The 25,965-nt window shown below is 40.9% G+C and overlaps 1 protein-coding gene across 5 annotated transcripts in view; it reads left to right on the top strand.

Moving 5' to 3' along the window:
* OTULIN (OTU deubiquitinase with linear linkage specificity) overlaps positions 1 to 24,059 on the top strand; it is a 54,572-nt gene extending 30,513 nt beyond the window's left edge. For all 5 annotated transcript variants that reach the window (XM_043508454.1, XM_038389928.2, XM_038389930.2 and 2 more), the window contains 6 exons: positions 4,095 to 4,171; positions 5,154 to 5,248; positions 8,037 to 8,180; positions 16,034 to 16,159; positions 18,381 to 18,650; positions 21,028 to 24,059. In XM_043508454.1, the coding sequence (XP_043364389.1) occupies positions 4,095 to 4,171; positions 5,154 to 5,248; positions 8,037 to 8,180; positions 16,034 to 16,159; positions 18,381 to 18,650; positions 21,028 to 21,222 (907 nt within the window). In that variant the 3' untranslated portion in view covers positions 21,223 to 24,059. The remainder of the gene's footprint in view (positions 1 to 4,094; positions 4,172 to 5,153; positions 5,249 to 8,036; positions 8,181 to 16,033; positions 16,160 to 18,380; positions 18,651 to 21,027) is intronic.
* Positions 24,060 to 25,965: the final 1,906 nt, after the last annotated feature.

Below are 25,965 nucleotides of genomic sequence, written 5' to 3'. Positions count from 1 at the left end.
CGTAGTTATCAGTGGCTCACAGTTGTGCTGCAAGGGCATAACAAGTGGGGTCCCACAGGGATCAGTTCTGGGTCCGGTTCTGTTCAATATCTTCATCGATGATTTAGATAATAGCATACAGAGTACACTTATAAAGTGTTCGGACGGTACCAAGCTGGGAGGGGTTGCTTTGGAGGGTAGGATTAGAATTCAAAATGATCTGGACAAACTGGAGAAATGGTCTGAAGTAAATGGGATGAAATTCAATAAGGACAAATGCAGAGTACTCCACTTGGGAAGGAACAATCAGTTGCACACATACAAAATGGGAAATGATTGCCTAGGAAGGAGTACTGCAGAAAGGGATCTGTGGGTCATAGTGGACCACAAGCTAAATGAGTCAACAGTGTAATGCTGTTGCAAAAAAAGTGAATATTCTGGGATGTATTAGAAGGAGTGTTGTAAGAAATAATTCTTCTGCTCTACTCCGCTCTGATTAGGCCTCAACTGGAGTATCGTGTCCAGTTCTAGGCACCACATTTCAGGAAGGCTATCGACAAATTGGAGAGTCCAGAGAAGAGCGACAAAAATGATTAAAGGTCTAGAAAACATGACCTAAGAGGGAAGATTGAAAAAAATTGGGTTTGTTTAGTCTAGTCTGGAAAAGAGAAGACTGAGAAGGGACATAACAGTTTTCAAGTATGTAAAAGGTTCTTAAAAGGAAGAGGAAGAAATTTTTTTTAACCTCTGAAGATAGAACAAGAAAAAATGGGTTTAAATTGCAGCAAGGGAGGTTTAGGATGGACATTAGGAAAAACTTCCTAACTGTCAGTGTGGTTAAGCACTGGAATAAATTGTCTAGGGAGGTTGTGGAATCTCCATCATGGGAGATTTTTAAGAGCAGGTTAGACAAACACCTGTCAGGAATGGTCTAGATCGGGGTGGGCAAACTTTTTGGCCTGAGGGCCACATCGGGATGCGAAACTGTATGGAGGGCTGGGTAGGGAAGGCTGTGCCCCCACCCCCATTTGTCCCCTCCCAGTTCTGTCTCCTGACTGCCCCCCCCAGGATCCCATCTCCATCCAACCCCGCCTGCTCCCTGTACCCTGACTGCCCTGACCTATCCACACCCCCGCCTCCTGACAGGCCTCCTGGGACTCCCATGCCCTATCCAACCCCCCTGTTCCCTGACCACCCCAGAACCTCCGTCCCATCCAACTGACCCCTGTCTCCTGACTGCCCCCCAGGACATGCTACCTAACCTTGTCACAGTGCGCGCTGCCCCGTTACCATGCTGCTCAGAGTGGCAATAGCTCACAGCTGTGCTTCCCCCGCGGTGGCATAGCTGCATGGGAGGGGGGACAATGGAGGAGGGGCCAGGGGCAAGCCTCCCCGGCCAGGAGCTCCGGGGCTGGGCAGGACGTTCCCATGGGCTGTAGTTTGGCCACCTCTGGTCTAGATAATTAGTCCTGCCATGAGTGCAGGGGACTAGACTAAATGACCTCTCAAGGTCTCTTCCAGTTCTATGAAATGTCAGAATTTCAAGTGGTCAACTTTGCATCCTAAATAGCCGCCTTTTAGTATAGTTTTCTTACATGTACCTTACTAGATTTTTTTTTAAAACAAAAAAGGTTAAAAAATAAATGTATTATGTTCAATGGTAACATACCTTCCTCCCAAAAGGAAAATGGTGACTCAAAGTTTATATGTCAGCCAAACTGAACAGAATTTTCAAGGATAAAGAGGAGGCACTTATCTGGCCTCAGCTTTCTCCTTGCTGCAGACTTGTGGTGAGGGGGAGTGGGAACTTGCAAGCATCTCTCTTATAATGGAAAGAGTTTGGTAACCGACATATATAGGTCAATATCAGCCTCCCCTATAACAGAGTATGCTTCCAGAGAGAACTTTACAGAAAATGTTTGAGCTTTACTGTCATCACCTAAGATCAAAAGATGCTGTGAAACTTGAATGTGTCTAGTTACAGATATTTGATGAAATACTATTTAAAGCAATTGTGCCTGTTAACTGTGGATTACTCTCGTGGAATTCATAAGGCTGTCTGACCACCTTTGAGCAAGTATACTGAAAAAAGGAGCCTGTCCATGACATTTCTGTTAGAAATGTTTCATCATATCTTGGCATGTACAGAAATCTATTTTCAGGTTCCTGAGTTGCAGCTGGTGGAGAGTGTACTCCCAAATATATAATCTTTAATGAGAATCTATTTTATGTCATTAACAGCTTTTCCCCTTAAGACAACTCAGTCTTATCAAGATTTGTCACAGAGGAACAATTCTGTCTATTTATAATCTATTTATGCTATTGCTTGAATCTTCAGGAAGGAGACTTATGGCTCTGAGTATAAATAGTTTGACTATTTAAAAGCAGATAATGTTGTGATGCTAATCATTTGGTGTCTTCCAAGGTTGTTTGAGCCTCCTTGAAGAATCTTGGTTGAGTCCTTCTTTATATGTAGCACAGATAATCAGTTCTGTCACAGATATGAGATGAAAATTCATAAACACAGATGTGTTAACTTGAAAATGAAATTGTATTTAGCTATGCAGACTTCCAGTCATTCAGTTTGAAGCCTTAGTAAAGTCTAAATTGAAACTGTTCTAGGTCTTCTGCTCTATAGATGAAAGTTTGCTAGCCTCAACTATGTTTGGCCACAGCTGAGTAACTTTTTTTTTCTGACTAGTGGAGAGCAAGGCTTTTCTGAAAACAAAGCTTATAATTTTGCAACAGGCTGTTTATGGTGTTACTGTTTTCAGACTAAAAAGATTCCTCCCCACAATAATAATGGAAACTGTCCTAAAACCCTGATAACTGTACTTTTAAACACAGTTGTGGTTAGCATGTTCAGACTGATGTGGAGAGGACTAATGAGTTAGGCCATGAAGGTATTTCTGCAAATAATTTCAGAAATTGTAGTTACTTTTGTAAGATAAGTGGACATAGACTTGAATAAAAGAAATTAAGAGCTATAAATAGCCATGTTATTAAGGCTATAAATACAAATCCATATTCTTAAACTTTAACAGAATATATCCAGTTACCACCTGACCACATCAGTCCATTTGTTTACCTTTTCCCTCTACCCTTCAGCTGTCTGTCTTGTCTTCAGGGTGTAAGGTCTTTGGGGCAGGACACTACTTTTGTTTCTGTTTGAACAACACCAAACATACTATACTGGATGCTAATTAATAATACATAGAAGCATAGACTAGAATAATTGCTAGTAGAGACTAATACATAGCAATCTTGTAAATTATTTTTCTTCCTCATGGAAAGCGAGGGGAGGGAGGGAGTGTTAAGATTTTGAAGTGTGAGTAAAAGTATTTTTTTTCCATTCTAGTAAAGAGCAAATAAGTAGATAACATCTTGATGGTAAATATTTATGAAGTTTTGTAAGGCTGAGATTGTGTTACGGTCAGATTATTATGTAATTATATGCTGAATGCCTGGCAGAATCTGGGTTAGATAGGTAATACATCAGTATTTAAGACATGCTTTTGTCTTTCAAGTTCATGACATCCAAATCAATCATGGATTACTGGCTCCTACTCAGTATGACACCTTAGCATGCTTTTTATTGCCGTTCAATCCCAGTTAGAGCCTATGCATAGGGTTACGGTAAGTATTGTATTTTTAATTAATATATTTTTACAGTACTTGTGTATCACACATGATAAAGAACAGTAATTAAGGCCTTTTAAATATAGCTAGAGTTGGCCAAAATTGTAAAAATAATTACAAAATAAAAAGGGGACTTAGCACAGAATGGTAAAATGTCTCCAGTGGGGTTCACATCACCAGCAGAACACATGTTAGGGCAGGAGGCAGTAATCTATTACTGGCATGGATGTCCTGGAACTGAGAATATGATCTACCCAACTCTTTTGTGGGGGGAGGGGAGCGGAAGCATTCACCACATAATTAAGATTTTATTTCCTTTAAAAATGCATAATAAATGTAGATAATCTTAAAAAGTTGAATTTTCTAGTAATATTTTGAGAATGATTTAAATTACTACATCCAGTGGTAAATGGAGTAAATGTCAATGCCAACAAGATCTATGGAGTTACATGAAGTATGTATCAATGTTATTTCAGTGAGGAGGACATGTACCGTGATGCAGAAGAAATAGAGAGAGAAAAAGTATTGCCTGTTTGTGAGACAGGCTCCTCAGGTACATTTGAACTTTAGTATATGGCATTACACACATACAGTAGAATAGCTTCTTATTATAATGACACTTCTAGCTTTGTTGCCCTCATCCGCAAAGATCTTGTGCTCAACTGTATCTGTGTGTAAATGTGATGGCGGTTACTGCTCACAGTTGAACACAATGTACATTTTCATCCAGTGAAAACTATGTAATATAAAATAACTTTGGCTACAATTGGCTACAATACAGTCTACCTGTAATTTTTCTCTTTCAATTGGGTGTGAGGAAATTTTGAGAGCGAAAGAGTTGATGATGGATGACCATTGTGTGTTGTACTTGTACGTGTGTAACAGGGCTTGAAAAATTTATCAAACACTACTTGCTAATAGGCAATATGAAAGTTCCCACTGCTGGGGTCTGTGGCCTGTGTTCTTCACTGCTAGCACACCACTACCAACTACTTGGAATGGAAGTTTGTGGGATTTCCAGGAAGGGTTGGGTTCCTCAGCCCTCCCTGGGGAAATAAACTTCTCTTACCATAGTTGGCTAGTAAGTGTTTGATAAATGTGGGTGGGGTTCTTGCACCTCTGCCTCTTTACTTTTTGAGGGAAGGGAGGGAAGCTCTCCTTTCATTCTCTCTGGCTGCTATGGGATGGAGAGAGTTTACTGGTCTCCCCTTTCCGTCTCGCTTTTTTCCCCCTTTCCCCCTGCCCCCCAGGGATGGGGAGGAGAAAGGGGAGTTGCTGGGGTCTCTTCCTTGCTGGATCACACCATAATTTTTGCTTGCTCACAGCTTTCCTGAACATTTTTTTTCTTCTGATACTAACAGAAGATACTATTTTTTATCATTGGCTATGAGCTGTGCTACACCAATTTCTCTTTGATTAGCACTGGTTTTATTTTTGTGTGCATTGATGAATAAAGTACAACCACTTCATTGTGTAGCTCTGTTTTTTACTTCTCCTTAATTTAATGTGTATTTATATGTGATCAATCTTGGCAGAAAATAAACTCAGCGTTGCACCTGAAATGGACATCATAGAGTACTGCCAAAAAGAATGGAGAGGCAATACAGCAGTGGCAAAACTTATGAAAAAGGTATGATAACACCTTCCCCCCCCTCCACCCCCGCTTAGAAGGTTTTTTGTAACTTTTTGCTAAAATAGGCCCATATCGTGGAAACACTTACTCAGTGCATGATTCTTTTGTTGATTCGGCTTACAGGTATGAACTATATGCTGTTCACAATAATTTAATTATTAAATTTCTTTATCTGTTGAGGTGATGACAGAGTTTTGAGAGACTTCGTTGTTTAAGGTTTTATAATCTACAAAGGCACTTTAATTGATACCCTCTGTCATGAAGATGTTAGTGGTACCAGGTCATTGAGATGACTCCTTCCCACCAATTTTAAACCCTCTATCTATCAAATGGCTGCCAACACTTTCTTTGCAATTTGAAAGCAACTGAGGCTGGGTGGATGACCAGAAATAACTTTGAAAAAGAAAAGTTTGAGCCTTTTCTTTTGAAAAACTGCTGGGTTTTTTTGCACGTTCTCTTGCTTATTTTAATCTTTTTTTATTTTCAGGTAGATCTAGAATGGGAGAATTTAAAAATCATAATTTTTTCTGAATTTTTTTTAACTAAAGTAGTTCTTGGAATATCTGTTTTGATTGCTAAATAGTTTGCAAAATCATTAACAGAATACACAAGGAGATTTATAAAATACAATTTTTTCCCTTTAAATGAGAGAGACTTTTTACTTCGGTTCAAAGATAAATCTCATCTCTGAGAGCTGATGAGAGAAATAAAGGCCAAACTTTGCTTTAGCTGTAAATGCCATTGACTGTAGTACCGGGAATACAGAATCTAGACGTAGGGTCCTCTTACATAAGCAAAGGAGGAACTGATCTTCAGCTTAGTCTTAGTTCTTTGGCCTTGCTTTCTCAATATGAACAAATAACATGTCTTTTAGATGGGGAGAAATTTACCAGAACACTTCAATGCACACACTTCTTTGCTGGAGGGAGAATAAAAGAGAATGAACCACACATGACAAATATTGGTCATGTTGCTTAATGAACTGCTGAAAGATGCTCAGATGATGGGGCTGAGAATAGAATAAGAACTTGGAGAATAGAGTGCTTTTGTTTTAAATTTGATTTATTTTTTAAATCTTAAATCTAAATGATCCGTTTGTTTGGGGTCCTAAGCAGTTTTTACTGTTTTTAAAATAACTTTTAAAAGCCTTTTTATTGACCATGAGTACTTATTATTACTTTGCAGTAGGCTTTAAGTGTCATTAGGCCAGATTCTATTCTTGCAACTTGCTGCAAGATATGAGAGCAGAATTTGACTCTTTGAATCAAATGTGTAATGTTGCTGAGCTTCAGTTCAGGCCTGACCAAGAAAACACAAAATGAGGGCAGAATTGATTATAAGGTATCATGCCTCAGGGTAACTTCCCTTGTTCTGCTGGTGAGTGCATTGGTAGTGCGCACTGCAACAGAGTGACTGGCAGTACTCCTAGAAAAAACCCCAAGAACATGGTTTTTATCATTAAAATAATCTCTCTGTGATACTGGAGCAGAAATCCAAGCAGTATTAAATAAATATACAATAATAGAAGCAGGCATTAAATAAAACAAGTGTGTGGTGAGGTATGGTGTAAACAAGACACATCTCTATGGCAATTTTGATTAGTAACAGCTGAACTAAAGCAAGGCTGTTTTTTGTCATACTTGTGCAACTGGGTGTCAAAACACTGTCTGCTGCACTTACCAGAGGATTGTATGATTTTGTATGTATCTGCCAATTTCAACAGAAATAACAAGTCTGCTTAGGGCCATTCAAGGTTTTTTCTTTTCAATCAGTCTGCGTATAGTTCTAAAGCGCCCATTGCCATAGTTCTCAGCACTGTCATGCAGGGTGTCTTGTGCCCGTGGGACAACCATCCTGCATCATATTTTTGGCTTATGTCGTGTGTTCTGTCTTGGCAAGAACATTACTAGATATACAGTCTCTCTCTTGCAGTTCTCCCCTCCACCCCTCCCCAGTAAAAGTTTATACTTTGGTGGATGGGGAAGAGGCGGAGGCAGCTAACAAAGGGGGTTTTGGGTGGAGTGAAGGTAGCTGAACAAAGAGTATGATTAAAAAAATGAGGGAGGAAAATGAAGATCCTTTATTTGCTTGCTATCCTTCATTAGATCTCAATTTTTGTATGATTGTTGAAGAATCTACTTTTTCAACATGTAAAATCAACAATTTTGTTAATATAATGCTGTTATAAAACTGGAGTCCTCTATATTTACATAGAAATGTGCTTCAGGCAGTGTCAATGCACGTCTCCACACTTACCTGCCAGAGATCCTCAACTCTGCATTGATGAGAACACCTGCAGGTTGTAAGCGGCAGGTTCAGGAACTTTCTACACATTTTAATTAATGTGCCAGTTCTGATGCTGATATTTCACATGGACCAGCCAACATCTTTAGTAATGTCCTTTGGTCCAAAACGTACAACAGGCAGAATTTTCAAAAGTGCCTAAGAGACTCAGGAGCACAGATCTCCTTGAAAGTCTGTGATTGTGCTCCTAAAGTCACTTTGGCAATTCCCTGAACTTCTAATAAACTCCTACTTCTAATGATTGGTTTGGTTTCTCACTTCAGCTACTGTGGGTTGTTGCATTTTTATAGCTTCTGTTCCTATTAGATTTCTCAAATAAAGGCATTTGAGCTTTTTGTGTGGAATATTGGGCCAAATGCTGTTGACTGTTAACTAGATCTGTAATTTGAGCATGTAATTTGAGCAATTATGTCAGGACTAATGAAGGTTTGATGTATTTTACGCATAGGGTTATTGCCGTTTTTCTTGTATTCTGATACAGGGATATGAAGCAGTTTCTCAGAAGTTTACCTCTATAAGGAGAGTGCGAGGTGATAACTATTGTGCTCTCAGAGCAACGTTGTTCCAGGCACTGAGCCAAACTTCTGAACTTCCTGACTGGCTTCAGAGTGAGGACTTAACGTTGGTATGTATGCTTCAAATTTATATCTCCTGATATAAGAACTAACATTTTTTCTCTATTGGGCAATGTTGTGGCCTCATTACTGTATTGAACGAGCAACGCAAAACACTGATGAAGCTATTATCACAACATTCGGTGAAATCAAGATGTACTATTCAGAGATAACTGCACCTATATTCCTTTTCTGTGGTTGATTGCAGGAGTGATCAGGCAGGGCTCAGTCTCCAGCCATCACATGTCTCTGGGTAGGGACCCTTGTCCTACTTCCTTCTGATAGTGTTTTTTTAAGGCTACAGAACTGCCTGCCATATGTGTGATATCCCCAGTAAGCCAGTCTTCTTCTAGGCCAGCAACATGACTTTTCTTTCTCTCCAAGGGCTATGAACAGTGACTTTCCGGCATTTACAAGTTACCACACAGCTCTTTCTCAACAGGCCCATTTATTCTTGGGGCAAAAGCTTTGCACAGAATACATACACAAGTTCCTACATGCTTATCAATAAACATACCAGAAATAGCCCCTCTGTCTTATGGGCCTAATAGGGCAACGTCGTTCCAACCCTTCAGCAGGATATCAGACCCCTTGGACAAAAGCTCAGATTCATTTGTTGGATTATAAGGAAGGCCGTCTGTCAGTTCAAAACTCAGCTTTTTATACCAAAATCACTGTTTGAGGCTCTGGAAAACTCTGTTTGAACCAGTCTCCCCAGGGAGTCGTACATCTCTAGAGTTGTAGTGTCAGTGATGTGCCTTAATCACACTCCCACCACGCACGCGTGCACACATACTGTTTTTAGCTCCTAGAGGAGCTGTGGTAACCCTCTCCCATTCGGTAGCATATTCACATATAAGCCATTCATAAATTTAATACAGTGGTCCCCTGAAGATACTGCATGGAGTTGCAATATCTGTCACAACTATTAATCCAGTTTTAAAGATGGGGGTGGGAAATTGAGGCAGAGAGAGAGATAAAGGGATTCTTAGAGCTGGGCACTGAACCCAAGTCTCCTTAGTCACAGCCCAGTTATTTAACCACAGGACCATCCATCCTTAACTACTGTTTTTGGTTCCTTTATTTTATATTGCATGAAAGTCGTATAGAATTTATTGTGTTTGTGACAATATTCAAAAGAATTAATATGCCTTAATTTCAATTAAATATTTGAGATTTCTATTGAATTAATCGTCAGTGCAGCTTCAACAGTTTGTGAATAACTACCTTGAGATTAAATTTATTGTTCCTCTTAGAAACCTTAATCTTTTGGTATTAAGGGAAAGATATTGAGTTCAGTAACTCCCTCATACACCTATAGCTCTGTTCTCTTCCCTGCATCAAGTTGGAGGTGCATTGGTAGTATGGTGAAGCTTGTTATGTCAAATGTTTCTGTACTACCTCTGTGAATAGACTGTTACAGCTTTTGATACTTGCATTCTGTTTCACCAGCAGTAAATTCACTTTTCAAAAAAGAAGGGTTTGCTATTAGAAGCTGTGTAGATTCTGTGGTCTAATACACAAGGTTCAGAACCCATGACACATGTTTTTCATTGTTTGCGAAGTTTGGTCAAAATTATCATATGATGCTCTAAATCAAGCCAAGCCAAAGTATTTGGCAGTTGAACAGTGCTCTTGTTACAATGCTATCGTGAAAATTCTGATTGCTTCAGGTACTTCATTAATGAGACAAATTGAAAGTACCCTTAAAAAGGGCAATTGAGGAACTCTTACATGTTTTGAATGTTACAATAAAAACTCAAGGTAAAGTATAAGTAATGCCAAATGCACTTGTAAGTAGTAAATGGATATTTTGTTTCCTTTATTGTACAGTCATAGTTGTATATCTTAATTGCAGAACTGTTTTGGTATAGAAAGGCTCGGTGCCCTAATTCTCTACTACTTTTGAGACAATAAAGTTTTAATCCCTTTACTTAAATCCAGTTTTAAAACTTCCCAAATGTGATAACTGTCTGTGTACGTCTGCTGAAAAGCTGTTTTGTAACTTCTGACAGCAATACTGCTATCTATCTACATCTGCAGCAACAGTACAATACAAGGGACTTCTTAAAAATAGTGTCTAGGAGTAACCCACTGCCCACGAGAGAGAGAGAAGCTTGGTTTCTTTGGGATAAAGGTATATTTCTTGGCCTCTGAAATTCTGAGTCTCAAATTGACAAGCTCTGTTGGTAAAGTATGATTTTTACCATCTATGACCTGCTGTCTGGGTTCACTGATAAGGTGCCTTAGGACACTAAAGACCAGTTTCAGGCCGTGATTGACAAAGGAAATCTAGTAATGAGATTGTCACTTCAGACTGCCCAAGAGGTAGTAGATGTGGCAGTGAGATCCCTGGTGACTGCTTTAGTAATGAAACTTACCGTGGCTGTCTTTGGAAATTCTTGAGTCTGAACTGACAGTGGAGGACCCTCGATTTGAGACCACTATTTTCTTCAGTGCTACGATGGATAACACTCTCTAACTGTTGAAAGAATCCTGAGTCCACTGCGATTGCTTGGTATTTATGCATCTGGAGTCAAGAGGAGACCAATAAGCTGCGGTTCAGATGACTAGCCCTGCTTTTTATCATCAGTGACAGTACACACTACCTGTGCAAGCATCAGAGGAGACACAAAGGGTGGACAGGGTCAGTAGTTTTTCCCTTCCCAGCCACTGCTATCCTTGAAACCAGCATTTTGACAGGGTCTTCTAGAATCATAGAAGATTAGGACTGGAAGAGACCTCAGGAGATCTAGTCCAACCCCCTGCTCAAAGCAGAACCAACCCCAACTAAATCATCCCAGCCAGGGCTTTGTCAAGCTGGGCCTTAAAAACCTCTCAGGATTGAGATTCCACCACCTCCCGAAGTAACCCATTCAGTGCTTCACCATCCTCCTTGTGAAAGTTTTGCCTAATATCCAACCTAGACCTCTCGCACTGCAACTTGAAACCATTACTCCTTGTTCCGTCATCGGCCACCACTGAGAACAACTAGCTCCATCCTCTTTGGAACCCCACTTCAGGCAGTTGAAGGCTGCTATCAAATTCCCCCTCACTCTTCTCTTCTGCAGACTAAGTAAGCCCAGTTCCCTAAGCCTCTCCTCATAAATCATGTGTGCCGTCATTTTCATTGCCCTCTCCTGGACTCTCAAATTTGTCCACATCCCTTCTGTAGTGGGGGGGGGGGCAAAACTGGACGCAATACTCCAGATGTGGCCTCATCAGAGCCGAATAGCAGGGAATAGTCACTTCCCTTGATCTGCTCGCAATGCTCCTACTAATGCAGCCCAATATGCCATTAGCCTTCTTGGCAACAAGGGCACACTGTTGACTCGTATCCAGCTTCTTGTCCACTGTAATCCCCAGGTCCTTTTCTGCAGGACTCTGCACTTGTCCTTGTTGACCCTCAGAGTTCTTTTAGCCCAATCCTCCAGTTTGTCTAGGTCACTCTGGACCAGGGGCAGGCAAACTTTTTGGCCTGAGGGCCACGTCGGGGAATAGAAATTGTATGGCAGGCCATGAATGCTCACAAAATTGGGGTTGGGGTGAGGGCTCTAGTTAGTGCGGGCTCTGGGGTGTGGCTGGGGATGAGGAGTTTGGGGTACAGGAGGTTGCTCTGTGCTGGGTTCGAGGGGTTTGGAGAGCGGGAGGGGAAACAGGGCTGGGGCAGGGGGTTGGGGCGTGGGGAGAGACTCGGGTGTAGGCTCCAAGTGGCACTTAAATCAAGCAGCTCCCGGAAGCAGTGGCATGTCCCTTCTCCGGATCCTACGCATGGAGCAGCCCCTGACCTTGCACCCCAGAGCCATGCAGTTGCTTCCAGGAGCCGCATACTGCGGCTTCCAACCTTGCGCCCCAGAGTGGGACCATGCTGCGGCTTTCGGGAGCCTCGTGGTGCTGGAGCTAGTGGGCCAGCTTAAAACGGCTTGCGGGCTGGATCTGGGCCGTAGTTTGCCCACCCCTGCTCTGGACCCTATCCCCATCCTCCAGCTTAGTGTCATCCGCGAACTTGCCGAGGGTGCAGTCCATCCCATCATCCAGATCATTAATAAAGATGTTGAACAAAACCAGCTCCAGGACAGACCCCTGGGGCACTCCGCTTGATACTGGCTGCCAATTAGCCATTGAGCCGTTAACCTGTTGAGCAGGTCCATTCATCCAATCCATACTTTAACTTGCTGGCAAGAATACTGTGGGAGACCGTATCAAAAGCTTTGCTAAAGTCAAGATTTATCGTGTATGTTTAAATGTGAAATGTGGCATGCAAATGATCAGAATAGGAGTCCACTGCTTTCCCTATATCCACAGAGCCAGTTATCTCATCATAGAAGGCAATCAGGTTGGTCAGGTATGACTTGCCTTTGGTGAATCCATGTTGACTGTTCCTGATCACCTTCCTCCCCTCCAAGTGCTTCAAAATGGATTCCTTGAGGACCTGCTCCATGATTTTTCCAGGAACTGAGTTAAGGCTGATTGGTCTGTTCTCTGTATTCTCCTTCTTCCCTTTTTTAAAGATGGGCACTATATTTGTTTTTTTCCAATTGTCCCTGACCTCCCCGATTGCCACGAGCTTTCAGAGATAATGGCCAATGGGTTTGCAATCACATCAGCCAACTCCATCCACACTCTCGGATGCATTGCATCCGGCCCCATGGAATTGTGCATGTCCAACTTCTCTAAATAGTCCTTAACCTGTTCTTTCACCACTGAGGGCTGCTCACTGCTTCCCCATGCTGGGCTGCCCAGTGCAGCAGTCTGGGAGCTGACCTCCTCTGTGAAGACAGAGGCAAAAAAAAGCATTGATTACTTCAGCTTTTTCCACATCATCTGTCATTAGGTTGCCTCCCCCATTCAGTAAGGGTCCCACACTTTCCCTGACCACCTTCTGTTGCTAACATACCTGTAGAAACCCTTCACGTTTCCCTTCACATCCCTTACTAGCTGCAACTCCAATCGTGCCTTGGCCTTCCTGATTATACCCCTGCATGCTCTAGCAATATTCTTATACTCCTCCCTAGTCATCTGTCCAAGTTTCTGCTTTTTGTAAGCTTTCTTTTTGTTTAAGCTCACCAAAGATTTCTCTGTTAAGCCAAGGTGGTTGCCTGCCTGCCATATTTGCTATTCTTTCTGCACATCTGGATGGTTTGTTCCTGTGCCTTCAATAAGGCTTCTTTAAAAATACAGGTAGCTCTCCTGGACTCCTTTTTCCTCTCATGTTAGCTTCTCAGGGGATCCTGCCCATCAGTTCTCTGAGGGAGTCAGTCTGCTTTTCTGAAATCCAGGGTCCGTATTCTGCTGCTCTCCTTCCTTCCTTCCTTCCTTCCTATCAGGATCCTGAACTCAAACCATCTCATGGTCACTGCTGCCCACGTTGCCAGCCACTCCTACTTCCCCTACCAGTTCTTCCTTGCTAGTGAGCATCAGGTCAAGAGGAGCACGGCCCCTAGTTGGTTCCTCCAGCACTAGCACCAGGAAGTTGTTCCCAACACTCTTCAAAAACTTCCTGGATTGTCTGTGCACCAGCTGTCCCTCTGGATCTGCACAGCCCCTCGGGTTCTTCTTTTGACCCTATGGAAGCTCCTTAGTGTCCATGCGTATCTTGAAGAACTCAAGTAACTACAAGGTGAGTAAATCATCGTTCTATGCTGTTACGGTAAAATTTACATTTTTAAGAAATCAGGATCTACGCAGATGTGGATGCTAGCATCTTCTAAGTTATCCCTTCCTTTTCTTTCAAGGAAAATCTTAAACCAAGTCTGCCTTTCTTTGATCATATGTTAACTGCTTCTAGAGTTCAGTTACACCAGACACTTTGGGTTGAATATGTATTTCTTCGGACTGTTTTCTCAAGCCGCTTAAAACTGATTTAGGACCAAATTTTGAATACTATATTTCAGCTCATTAGTATTTGACAGTTAATTCACAGTCGCTGCAGATCTTTGTCATTCAGCATGAGCATAAGCTGTGCTGATTATAAGGTTTTAAGAAACCCCTTAAGTGCAGGTTGGGCATGTAGGCCAAAATATAAAAGGATAAATAGAAGGCAAGAGTTAATTACAATATTTTGCAATTTTCTAAAACTTTTTGCCTTCCTTCAAGAATATTGAAAACTACAAAATATTCATAATATTGAGGGGGGAACCCTTGGCCTTACCTTAGCTTTATTTAGGTTGCCGAAGTGGTCTGTTTTTAGTGGTCGGTGTTATGCCACTAGCAGAGTCCTCATCCCCCATTCAGTCCTTGGCCTGTCTACTAAGTGTGTGTGTATGTGTATGTATATTGTGACAAAGCTCTGTCCTTGCCTCCGTGGGACCCGTGTTGCCTGGCGGATTTCGCTAGCCGCAGAGGCTCACTGTGACCCTCCACAGGTTTCAGAGTAGCAGCCATGTTAGTCTGTATTCGCAAGAAGAAAAGGAGTACTTGTGGCACCTTAGAGACTAACAAATTTATTAGAGCATAAGCTTTCGTGAGCTACAGCTCACTTCATCAGATGCATTTGGTGGAAAAAACAGAGGAGAGATTTATATACACATACACATATACACATACCTGGTGTGTGTATATAAATCTCTCCTCTGTTTTTTCCACCAAATGCATCCGATGAAGTGAGCTGTAGCTCACGAAAGCTTATGCTCTAATAAATTTGTTAGTCTCTAAGGTGCCACAAGTACTCCTTTTCTTTTTGTGACTCTCCACGTAACTCTCTTCTTTCTCTAGAGACAAGGGTCACAGTCTACTGAATCATTTTCATCATAAGCCAGCGAGGGAGGTGAGGAGAAGCTATCCTTCCTTGCACAGTCTCTGTTGTCTCCCAGTCTCAGTGATTAAACAGGGGGCAAAGGTGGAAGGGGGGGGAGTCCGGGCCCACCCTCTACTCCGGGCTCCAGCCCAGGGACCCTGATAGTATCAGCTATGGTAGCTGACCTTTTAGAAACATGACATGTCCAATTCCCTGGGCTACTTCCCCCACAGCAGCCCTCACTTCCTCAAGCTCCACTTCACCCTTACCTCAGGGCCTCCTTCCTTGTGCCTGATATGGTGTGTACTACTCAGTCTCTCCAACAGCGCAACTTCTTCCCACAGCTCCTGACATGCACACCCACCTGACTAACTGGGAGGCTTTTAACTAGTTTCAGCCAGCCCCTGATTGGCTTCAGGTGTCCCAGTCAACCTAGCCTTCTCCCTGCCTTCTGGAAAGTTCTTAATTGGCCCCAGGTGTCTTAATTGACCTGGAACAGCTTCCATTTCACTTAACCTGGTACCAGGGATTTGTTTAGCCTGGAGCCAATATATCTATCTCCCACTACTTTTCTATAGCCATCTGGCCTTGCCCCGTCACTCACTCACTCACTCACTCACTCACTATATATATATATATATATATATATATATATATATATATATATATATATATATATATATATATATATATATATATATATAAAAAATTTTTAATGTGGAACTGAACCAATATTAATTTCACATAGTCCCTCAAACCACCAGCAGTTGGTGACTGTCACCATTCACCTGAGCTTTAATTAAATTTGTGCCATTGGAAAGGATCTGTGGCTGGCTCGTGGCCTGGTAACAGGCTAATCTCCCAGCTGCTGATTTTAATTCTAGCTATTGTCCAACAGGAGATGCGACAAGCTCATTCTTTTTTTAAAAAAAAGGGCAAAAAATGGTGGTGTATACTTTTTGTACACGTCCGCTTTTTTGAAGAATATATGAGGGTATTATATGAGAGTAATATATGAGGGTAAGCAGCAATATGTAGCAATATCTTCAGTAAAATATCACAATTTGACAATTTTACTTCCAAGATTTGACTTAATAAGTTGCTCGTTTTTCTTTCTCAACTTTGTAGCTTCCAGAAAAGCTGCTGAGCAGATACGATTGGATCAAACAGTGGCAGCTAAGACAGAAACTGGGCAGGAAGATGGGAGAACTAAGTGACGAAATTAAAGACTACTTAATACTTCTAAGGAAGAAGGTTGGATAAATTATATGTTCACTTTCCTTAGTGAGTTACAAATAAGTATGTTTAGCTCTCCACCAATTCAACCTAAATTCTAGCAGAGTAAAATTATTCTAGGAAGGGTAACTAATTACTTAACATATCTAGAATTTATGACACTAATTAAAGGCAATAGAAAACTTCTAAGAATAGAAAATGAAATTTAGAATTCTTTAGTATTAGATTAATATTTAAATCTTAGAATTCACCCCTTCCACGTTAAGGCATAGTATTTCTTTGCCTAAAGGTAAGGTACAAGAAAAGCGGGAAGCCTTTAACCTATTCCCAGAGCAGTTTTGCCAGGATATTCCTGCCATACAGTTACGGAACTGATAAAACCTTCATGTTATGATGAACATAACACACACATAATGAAGGAGGCAGCTTGAGACAATGTAAGTTGGATTACTGCAATACAATAAGTAACCTAGTGCCACAATTCATGTTATATGGCACTACTTGGTAGTGTAACACTCCTGTGAGGGTGATTCAGCCTTTCACCCTATTTAGATAGATAATTGTGTTCCAAGTAAGAGTGTTCATTTGGGGAAGAGCGGTGTGCTTTCTGGATGAGACCTTACAAACAGAGGACATTTCTAGTCTTCATGGGCATGAAAAATCTTTTGTTTCTAAGGAGTTGGAAAATATTGGACCTGAGTGCCAGGACAGACCTCCATCTACCCCCTCACTATTGCTGTTGGGCGATCTACTGGCATGCCACCTAGCTGCTGTTCTCAGTCCCAGGGGTGAAGGGATTTCCTGCATTTATAGTACTATGTAAAGTGTTTTTAGAAGCCTTAGGGATGAAAGGTGCCATATAAATATAAGATACCAGAAGGGTGTGAGGAACTATACTTCACCACTAGTGTGACATTTTTAATGAATCTTCTTGTGTTTCCTAATTTGTGGGAACTTTCTTTTCCCTTCTTGAATTAGCTGATGCATAGACTAGTCTGTTGTCAACATAAAATTTTATCACTAGAAATGCATAGTTCTAGGTTCACTCTCATTTTGGTTCATGTTTACCATACATCCTTAGTGAGAGCAGAGGTGTGTTCCCTGTTGGACAAATGCTCTTAGTGGGGTGGTGGATGGCTGCAAGCAGTGATAGAATGACTGAATCTTTACATAGCAAAATGATCCTTTACTCCCCTTATCATTTGTGTGTGTTTATGTATGTACATATAGCTGTTACAGCATTTATCATTTATCTAACATTTCCCAAGTGCTGTACTCTTTATAGATTAGCATCTGATTTGTTTTCTTTTTACAGTTGGAATCTGCTTAGTACAACAGTTGCCAAACTTCATTGCACCATGACCCCCTTCTGACAACAAAAATTACTACATGACCTCAGGAGTGGGGACTGAAGCCTGAGTTTGCTGCCACGGGTTGGGGGGCCCAAAGCCCAAGTGCCACTTTCCTGGGTTGGGGGGCCGAAGCCCAAGGGCTTCAGCTCCAGGCAAGGGGCATATAACCTGAGCCCTACTGCCCAGGGCTGAAGCCCTTGGGCTTCATCTTCGTCACCAGACGGCAGGGCTTGGGCTTCATCTTAGTCAACAGGCCCCAGCAAATCTAAGCCAGCCCTGGCAACCCCATTAAAACGGGGTTGCAACCCACTTTAGGGTCCCAACCCACAATTTGAGAACCCCTGGCTTAGTAGAATGTTTGTTTTTTTTGGTTCCATTTTTCATGTCTTTTGTGTGCATATGTTTACAATTTTATTTTAAATGTTTTAAATAGGCACAGATTTACTACGTCAAATGCTAATGTTTGGTTATATGCAGTAGGAGCTAAATAACTAAAGCACTGTAGGTATTTGAGATGCAGGGAGAATATGAAAATTATAGGTACTGTTATAGCCAGTGAAAAGGTTACTGCCTCTCTTCTATCAGAATCTGTCTCTCCACCCCATTACTTTTTCCCCTTCCTTTTTCTTTCTGTTGATCTCGGCCTCATCAGATACTTGTTGCTACAGGAAAAAGGCAGCAGCAGCAGCTACAGCTATGAGAGTATTTAAAATAAATGGATTTTATCTTTAAGTAAAAAAAAAGTGCATGAGAGCCCTTTATACATCTAATTCAAAGTAGCTGTGCTGAAAATGTGGCAATCTACACTTGAAAATGTCCTTCTTTCCTTTTGCAATTATGAATGATATGCTGTCACTTACGCTGATAATCCTGTTTTTTTTTTATAGTGGGAGAGTATGAGTGAAATGAAAAGTCCTGTAGAGAGACAAACAGCTTGTGATGAATTGTTTACAAATGAAGAGGAGGAGTACAGTCTATATGAAGCTGTGAAATTTTTGATGCTGAACACAGCTATTGAATTATATGACGATGATAAAAAAGGAAGGAATGTCCCCGTGTTCTCATGGCTACTGTTTGCTCGGGATACATCCAGCAACCCTAGTCAGCTAATGAATAATCACTTGAATCAAATAGGTCACACTGGAGGCCTTGAGCAAGTAAGGAGAGCTATTTATGCATTCTAGTATACAGGCAGTTTTCTAGTGTCTAGGACTTTCATGCTGTGGTAGAAGCAGAACTAATCGGAGCACAAAAACACTTTCTGAAATGCTTTGGGAAATCAGCAAAGCTGAGGTAGCTTTAAATTTGATGTGGTTTGATGCTTGTAAAAAGGTAGCTGCTCAGTAAATGGAATAATAGCAGTACTTGTTAATGGTGATCTAGTTAAGGGTCTGTGCTTGTAATTGTAAACCCCTGTTTTCTGGAGTGTATAACTCCTGGATAACAAATTTTGTTCATTTTTATACATATAGGTTTTTTAATGAAGTAAATGAAGAATTAGATTAATGTCTTGAACGATTACCAGAAAAGGCCATTACTCTTTAATTATTTAAAATGTCAAAATAAAGGTAGGGGTGTGTGTGTGTGTGTGTGTGTGTGCGTACACGTATATTATATAATTAATTGTAATATATGAAAAGCTAGCAGTACTGAATTAATTACATAAGGCAAACGTATATGAAACAAGAACTGCATAATAAATCCATTGTCTGACTGATTAGACATTTTTACTGGTCTTGATTACCTGAAAAACGGCATAATTCATCCTTGAGGAATTGCAGCTACCTAAGTGAACCATGACTTAATGTATAGATCACAAACTGGTTAATGAAGATATTGGTGTGAAAGGTAGTACAAACATTTAAAAAAACAATCAGGGAGCCTGATCTCAAAAGACCAGATTCCTTAAATCAGTGTAACTACCGTCAGAAGTCTTGTTGCAGGATAAAAACCCTAAGTGCAATGCTCAACTGTGCGTTTGTTAATCAATAATAGCTAAGGGCCGGATCCTGTTCCCATTTAAGTTTTTTGTACTAAACTCTCATTGACTAGGTGCTTAGTTCCACCTTTTCAAGTAAAGTCGGCTATCACCTGCCTTTAACTTGTTGGCTTTTCTTGGGGTCCAGCTTTGTCACCCTTACTCACATGGAGTTGAACTTTACTCGATGACTCATCCTATTGAAATCAATGAGACTGTTCTGATAAGTTATGACTAGAACAGAATACGCCTGACCCTGTATGAGTTGACAAGACAGGAGGGAAGGACTGGGGGAAACCCTTCCTTTGCTACCTCACATCCACGCAGGCAACAGGCCTAATAAGGTTCTTGTACTTGCCGAGCACAAGGACTACAGAGGCTAATGCTGCTGACAGTGCTAGTCTCTCTACAAAATGGGGCGGGGGCAATGGTCCTAACCTGCATGCATACACACATTACCATCAGCCTTGCTCCAACTGGAAGAATTGGCTGGGTGCAGATGTGAGTGGATGCCCAGAGTACCTTCAAGTGTGGTGGTGGTGCAACGCTTATGTTCTTCCTGGCATTTCTTGGGGCAGTACCATGCCTTAGCTTTTACAGCTGTGCCTTAAAGGCACAATTCAATTCTATTCCAGCTATTTGTGCAGTCATGTCCTTGTTTTACTCCTTTGAGGGACATTAAACTATCTAAAGATGAGTTGGGACATGGATTCTGAGTGCATAGGCATTCTCATTTTTTAAAATTCTGTTTCTTTTATAAAGAGAGTTATTGCTTTTAACATGTGTAGCACTAGAAACTAAAGTCCTGAAATAATCCAACTTGTACAGCACGAGCAGCATCAAGCAGAGGTTCCCCCTCACTGTCTTACAATTCTCTTGTGTAAGTTTAAAAAATAATAGCAGGTATTAAGTGCTGCTTTAGTTATACTAAAGCAAATTTATATCAAAGTGCTTTAAACAGTTTGTTTTTTAAATGTAAGACTTCAGGCTTTGTCCAAGGGAAGTCCTATCTATCTGACCCGGTTGTAGTTGTGTCTTAAACTGAATTCTGAACATCTAGTGCACTTGGACTGACTCCTATCTGTCTCAGTGGAGTAAAGGAGCATTCAATGGTTGGTAGCCTATGTTCAGGAAATGATACAGGTATAGGTCCACAATTTTCTATCAGGAATGCTTAAAGCTAGGTACCTTAAGCATTGAAATAAGTGGCATTATTTCTTTCAAAAGCCTTGAACACACAGCTTTCATTTGGAAATGAAGTGTCTTGATTTTCAAACATTCGAACAAACTATTTCACTGCCTTAAGCACTTGAGATTAAAAATTTTGGCTATACTGTGTAACGAGTACACAGTGTGAAATTGTTGTGTACTTGAACCCTGAGGATGGCCTATCCATAGGATGGGATTTCAGTGAATTTCCTCATGCAAGAGAATCTCAGTATCTGAGCTTCATTCTCCATTTTAAGGGTCCTCTTATACAGAATAACAACATGCCTGGAAAAATATACATTAGTACTATGCATTACTTTCTAATTGATTTTTTTTTTTCAACCTAGGTGGAAATGTTTCTTCTTGCATATGCTCTGCAGTATACCATCAGAGTTTATCGATTGTATAAATACAGCACTGATGAATTCATCACACTTTATCCCAATGACCCAGAGGAGGACTGGCCTGTGGTGACTCTTATCACTGAAGACGACAGACATTATAATATTCCAGTCAGAATGTGTGAAGAGACTAGTTTGTAAACAAGAGATTTTGGCAGATTTATAAATTTGATATCCAAGTCTCACTTGGATGTTAAATTCCCAACACTATTTTGAAATAAAGTCATGATGAGATTTACACGATGAAACCTACAGTATTTTGGATCTCGAGTTACAAAGGATTGAACTGAAATTCCAAATAGGACCTTTGTAGTGGGCTGACTTGGAGGTAGCAGGCCTAGTGGGTATTCCACGACTCAGCAGTCCCCAAAGACCTGAGATGGCCTTGCTTGGATGGTCCATGGGCATGGTGGCTGAGTTAGGGTCTGTCGTTCCCTGGTGGGGAGAAGGTAGAGAGACCTGGGTCCTCCCTCTCCACCAGATCCCAACCCAAGGGAAAGGGGAGAAGAGCGTCTCTTGCTGATAAACCCAGACCAGCTTCCTCTGAGCCACTTCCTACGTCCCCGTTCTCTCTCTTCATTTTGGAGGATGATTGCAGCACTCTGCCCCCTCCCAGCAGAGAGTTTCCCCATAAGTTTCAGCAGTTCAGATAGCAAACGGGTAGCTTGCTTCTCAATGCCCAGATATTCTCCCTTGTCAGGGAGCAGGGGAGGGAAAAGGGTCAAGCCCCCTGCCTCCCAGTTAGGTCTTACCCACAGTCGAGACCCTTCTCCTGTGGTTTGCTCTGTCCCAGAAGCTGCAAACTGGCTCCCTCCATGCAGACCGCCTCTCCTTCACTTTTCTCCTGCTTGACTGTCAGAGTCCCCTTTTAAGCAGGCCCTCCTTTGGAGCATGTTCTGAAGCTGCTGAGAGGCGGGGCCCAATGGGCCCTGTACTGCTCCTTCACTCCCTTAGCCTTTGTGTGGGGTCTGTAAACCCCCCACACAACCTCCCTTTAAAGAATACCTGATTAGGAAATAAAGTTGGTCTCTGTTGCTTGGTGTAAATGAATTTTCATGGCACTCTCTGGAACAAATCTCTTAAATGGATTATGTATAATAGAATATAAAATGTGGAAACCAGGGAGCAGGTATGATGGAAATTATTATTATTTTTTCCCCCTGAAAGGGCAGGGCAAAAAGACTTGATTGGGGTTATAGAGTAGTTTGCCTGGAGGTCAGCAGTTTGGATCCTACTCAGTTCTGTATTGTCCAAAAGCCATTAACGTGGCATTTTGGGAGAGTATGTGAAATGAACTAGTGTCAATCCAGTTTCTAGTGAACACATGCCCATATCACAAAAGCTGTTATCATAATTGGCATATTTATGAGAAGTCTCAGTGGAGAGGCTAAGGATTTGAATGGATCTGGAGATTGCACTAGTAACCTGGCTGGGGTTGAGCCAAATGAGCATGCAATGTGAATCTAGCCCTACTGCTGCCTCTGTTTTTCCTGTGGGCCAGCCATTCTTCAGGGCTTTCAATCTGGCACCTTATACAAGTGATTTAAAAAAATAAATTGGAATAGTAATGCTGCAGTGCCCTGCAATGTGGTCATAGTTTCAGGATTTTCTATCATAGCTATATGAATTGGTTTAAATCTGAAATGTGGCATGCAAATGATCAGAATAGGAGTAAAAATGACTTTAAATGGAATGCAATCCAGACAGTAGTAGCTGAGTGTCTGTCCTCTTCTATACCACACTTTTTGTCCAATAGAATTGGACCTATTAGGGTGATTTTATTTAAAGGTATACTAAAAAACACAGCAATATAGAAAATTGGGTTGTGCTGTTCTGTTTGAATTATCTTCTAAACTACTCTTGCATTTTTAGTCCATAACAACTGCTTTTTGAAAACAGCCTGATAATAAGTCCTCCATTGACGTGGGATTTGTTTTTTTTTTTTTTTTTCATTTTAAATGGTGAGGGCCATCTTCTGCTGTCAGTTATTCCTGATTTTTCACCTGCATAAAGGGAGGCAGAATTTGCCCCCCAGATCTTAACTAGTGTCTGAAGTAGTTACTGTGTTTTTTCCATGTAGTATTTAGAGGCTTCTGGATATTCTGAGTGTAGTGTGCTTACTAGAGTATACAGTATGTATTGACCACACTTAAATCTCACACGCTAGCAATAAGTAATGGCTCTATCTTTTTGTTATATCTACCCTATTGAAAATTATTAGCATGTTTTGTGTTAAAGGTTCCTGGAAGCTGCAAGGGCAGAGCATAACAAACGTGATAAAGAATATGTTGAGATCAAACGCGGGGTTTAAGGCTTGTTGCAGTTTCTATCAACTTACTAGTGGTATGTGAATAACCAAGAAATTGCCAGAGAAGTTAGCAATAGCAAAGGAAAGGGAGAAGATACTTACCAATTAAAAGTTTACATTAGTTGTTACACTTCACCTGGACTTTAATGGAAAAATAATGTATATAAACAGTTTTTTCTGAGTAATTTTCTATCTTGAACATTGCTGTCTTTTTTTGTTTTTAAGAAGGGTTATTGTACTTGACTAAAATGTATGAGCCTAAACAAAACACTTTAAAAAACCCATGTTTTTTTTTGAGTTGTGCAATGTGCAGGCATATTTAGGGTGCAGACTTGCAGTCCTTACTTATGTGAGCAGTCCTGGTGCCTATTGGGCAACATGTGAAAGTGAGGGTTGTGGCATCAAGCCCAAAAGACTTGGATAATTGTTATCCGTAGAATATGGTGGAAGCCTGAATACTGCTAAACTTGGAATTTGCTTCTGTAGAGGTCAGTGGCAAAACTACCACTGACATCAGTGGGAACAGGACACTTCAGGATATTCAGAGAATAGCAACGGCCTTGCAAGTTACTCATGAAAATATTTTAATGCAAAAAACTCAGTTTTCAGCTACGTTGTATACATATGTTCAACTAAACATCTATTTCAAATATATTAAATTTAATATTGACTGCAGTGTTTTCCTTTATCTGGTGCTCCAGAGTGGACAGTTATTTGCTTTCAGACCCTTATATTTTCTCCTATACTTAGCTGAACAAGCCTACAGTGCGGTGGATGCCACCTCAGTGGAGACCATAAATGAAGAAACTGAGATAGTGGATGGATAAGGAGAGTGGTGGTGTGATCCAGTTACTCTTGTGCCCTTGAGTATTCTTCAGTGGGCTCTTATCTATGACAGCAACAGCTGCTCTGAGTGAAGATTGCAGGGTTGGGCCCTTAGGTGGCAAAAGTTAAAACACTAAAACTGGAATATGTTGGAAAATATATAGCAGATACCTTAGCTCGTTATCCAGCTACCTGGCTAGGTACTACAATAATGGGAGTGATGTAAGTATCTGAGCACCTAGGTGGTAGAGATGAGAACTTTGCAATCAGGTGTCTGATTTTTGTAGTTCTCACATAGTCTGTGCATTTCTCTCCTCTAGTCTTACTACTTGTTGCCTGTCTTGTGTTATGTGTAATTGAAAAATTATAGCACCTTAGAGACTAACAAATTTATTTGGGCATAAGCTTTCGTGGGCTAAAACCCACTTCATTGGATGCATGGAGTGGAAAATACAGTAGGAAGATTTTATATACACAACATGAAAAAATGGGTGTTTCCATACCAACTGTAATGGGACCAATCAATTAAGGTGGGCTATTATCAGCAGGAGAAAAAAAACTTGTAGTGATAATCAGGATGGCCCATTTCTAACAGTTCACAAGGAGGTGTGAGTAACAGTACGAGAAAAAATTAGCATGGGGAAATAGTTTTTACTTTGTATAATGACCTATCCACTCCCAGTCTTTATTCAAGCCTAATTTAATGGTGTTCAGTTTGCAAATTAATTCCAGTTTTGCAGTTTTTCATTGGCTTCTGTTTCTGAAGTTTTTTTGTTGGAGAATTGCGACTTTTAGATCTGAAATTGAGTGACCACGGAGGTTGAAGTGTTCTCCGACTGGTTTTTGATTTGTGTCCCCTTTTTTTTTTTGCATAGAGATTGTCCAGTTTGGCCAATGGACGTGGCAGGGGGGCATTGCTGGCACATGATGGCATATATCACATTGGTAGATGTGCAGGTGAACGAGCCTCTGATGGTGTGGCTGATGAGATCAGGCCCTATGATGGTGTCCCCTGAATTGTTATGTGGACACAGTTGGCAACGGGCTTTGTTGCAAGGATAGGTTCCTAGATTAGTGTTTTTGTTGTGTGGTTGCTGTTCTCGTTACAGTTGGTATGGCAACACATTTTTTTTCATATTCTCCGTGTGTGTGTGTATGTATATGTATATCTTCCTACTGTATTTTCCACTGTATGAATCTGATGAAGTGAGCTGTAGCTCACGAAAGCTTATGATCAAAAAAATTTTAGTTGCTAAGGTGCCACAAGTACACATTTTTATTTTTATTTTTATTTTTTTTCCCCTGATACAGACTAATACAGCTACCACTCTAATTTTTCAGGTTTCAAACTTTTCACTGATGAGACCATGTCTCTATTTTACTTGAAGCAGCTAGCCCGCTTCTGGGTGCTGAATAAAAATATATATTGGCCTGATTCTGCTCCCATTTTAGTCAGTGCCAAAATATGCATTGATTTGAATATTTATTCCTAGCTGCTTTTTAAAATACTGAAATATATATTTGTCAATAGAGCACAAAGGTAATAGATCAGCTCTGTAGTGCATAAAAGTGCTTAATAAAAGAGAGAAAATGTAGGTGGGTGATCTTTAAATTTTGGAACACTATTGATTGTCCGACCATCCCAGCACTCTACAATGGGTACCAGCTGTGAAAGTTTCATGGCATAATATCTCTAGAGCATAATTGGAACTTTTATGTGCAGCGAATGAATTATTTCATTTTCATCCTTT

Source organism: Dermochelys coriacea, chromosome 2 (genome assembly GCF_009764565.3).
Source record: "Dermochelys coriacea isolate rDerCor1 chromosome 2, rDerCor1.pri.v4, whole genome shotgun sequence".
Classification (NCBI taxonomy): domain Eukaryota; kingdom Metazoa; phylum Chordata; order Testudines; family Dermochelyidae; genus Dermochelys; species Dermochelys coriacea.
This window is presented reverse-complemented; position numbering and strand designations above follow the sequence as displayed.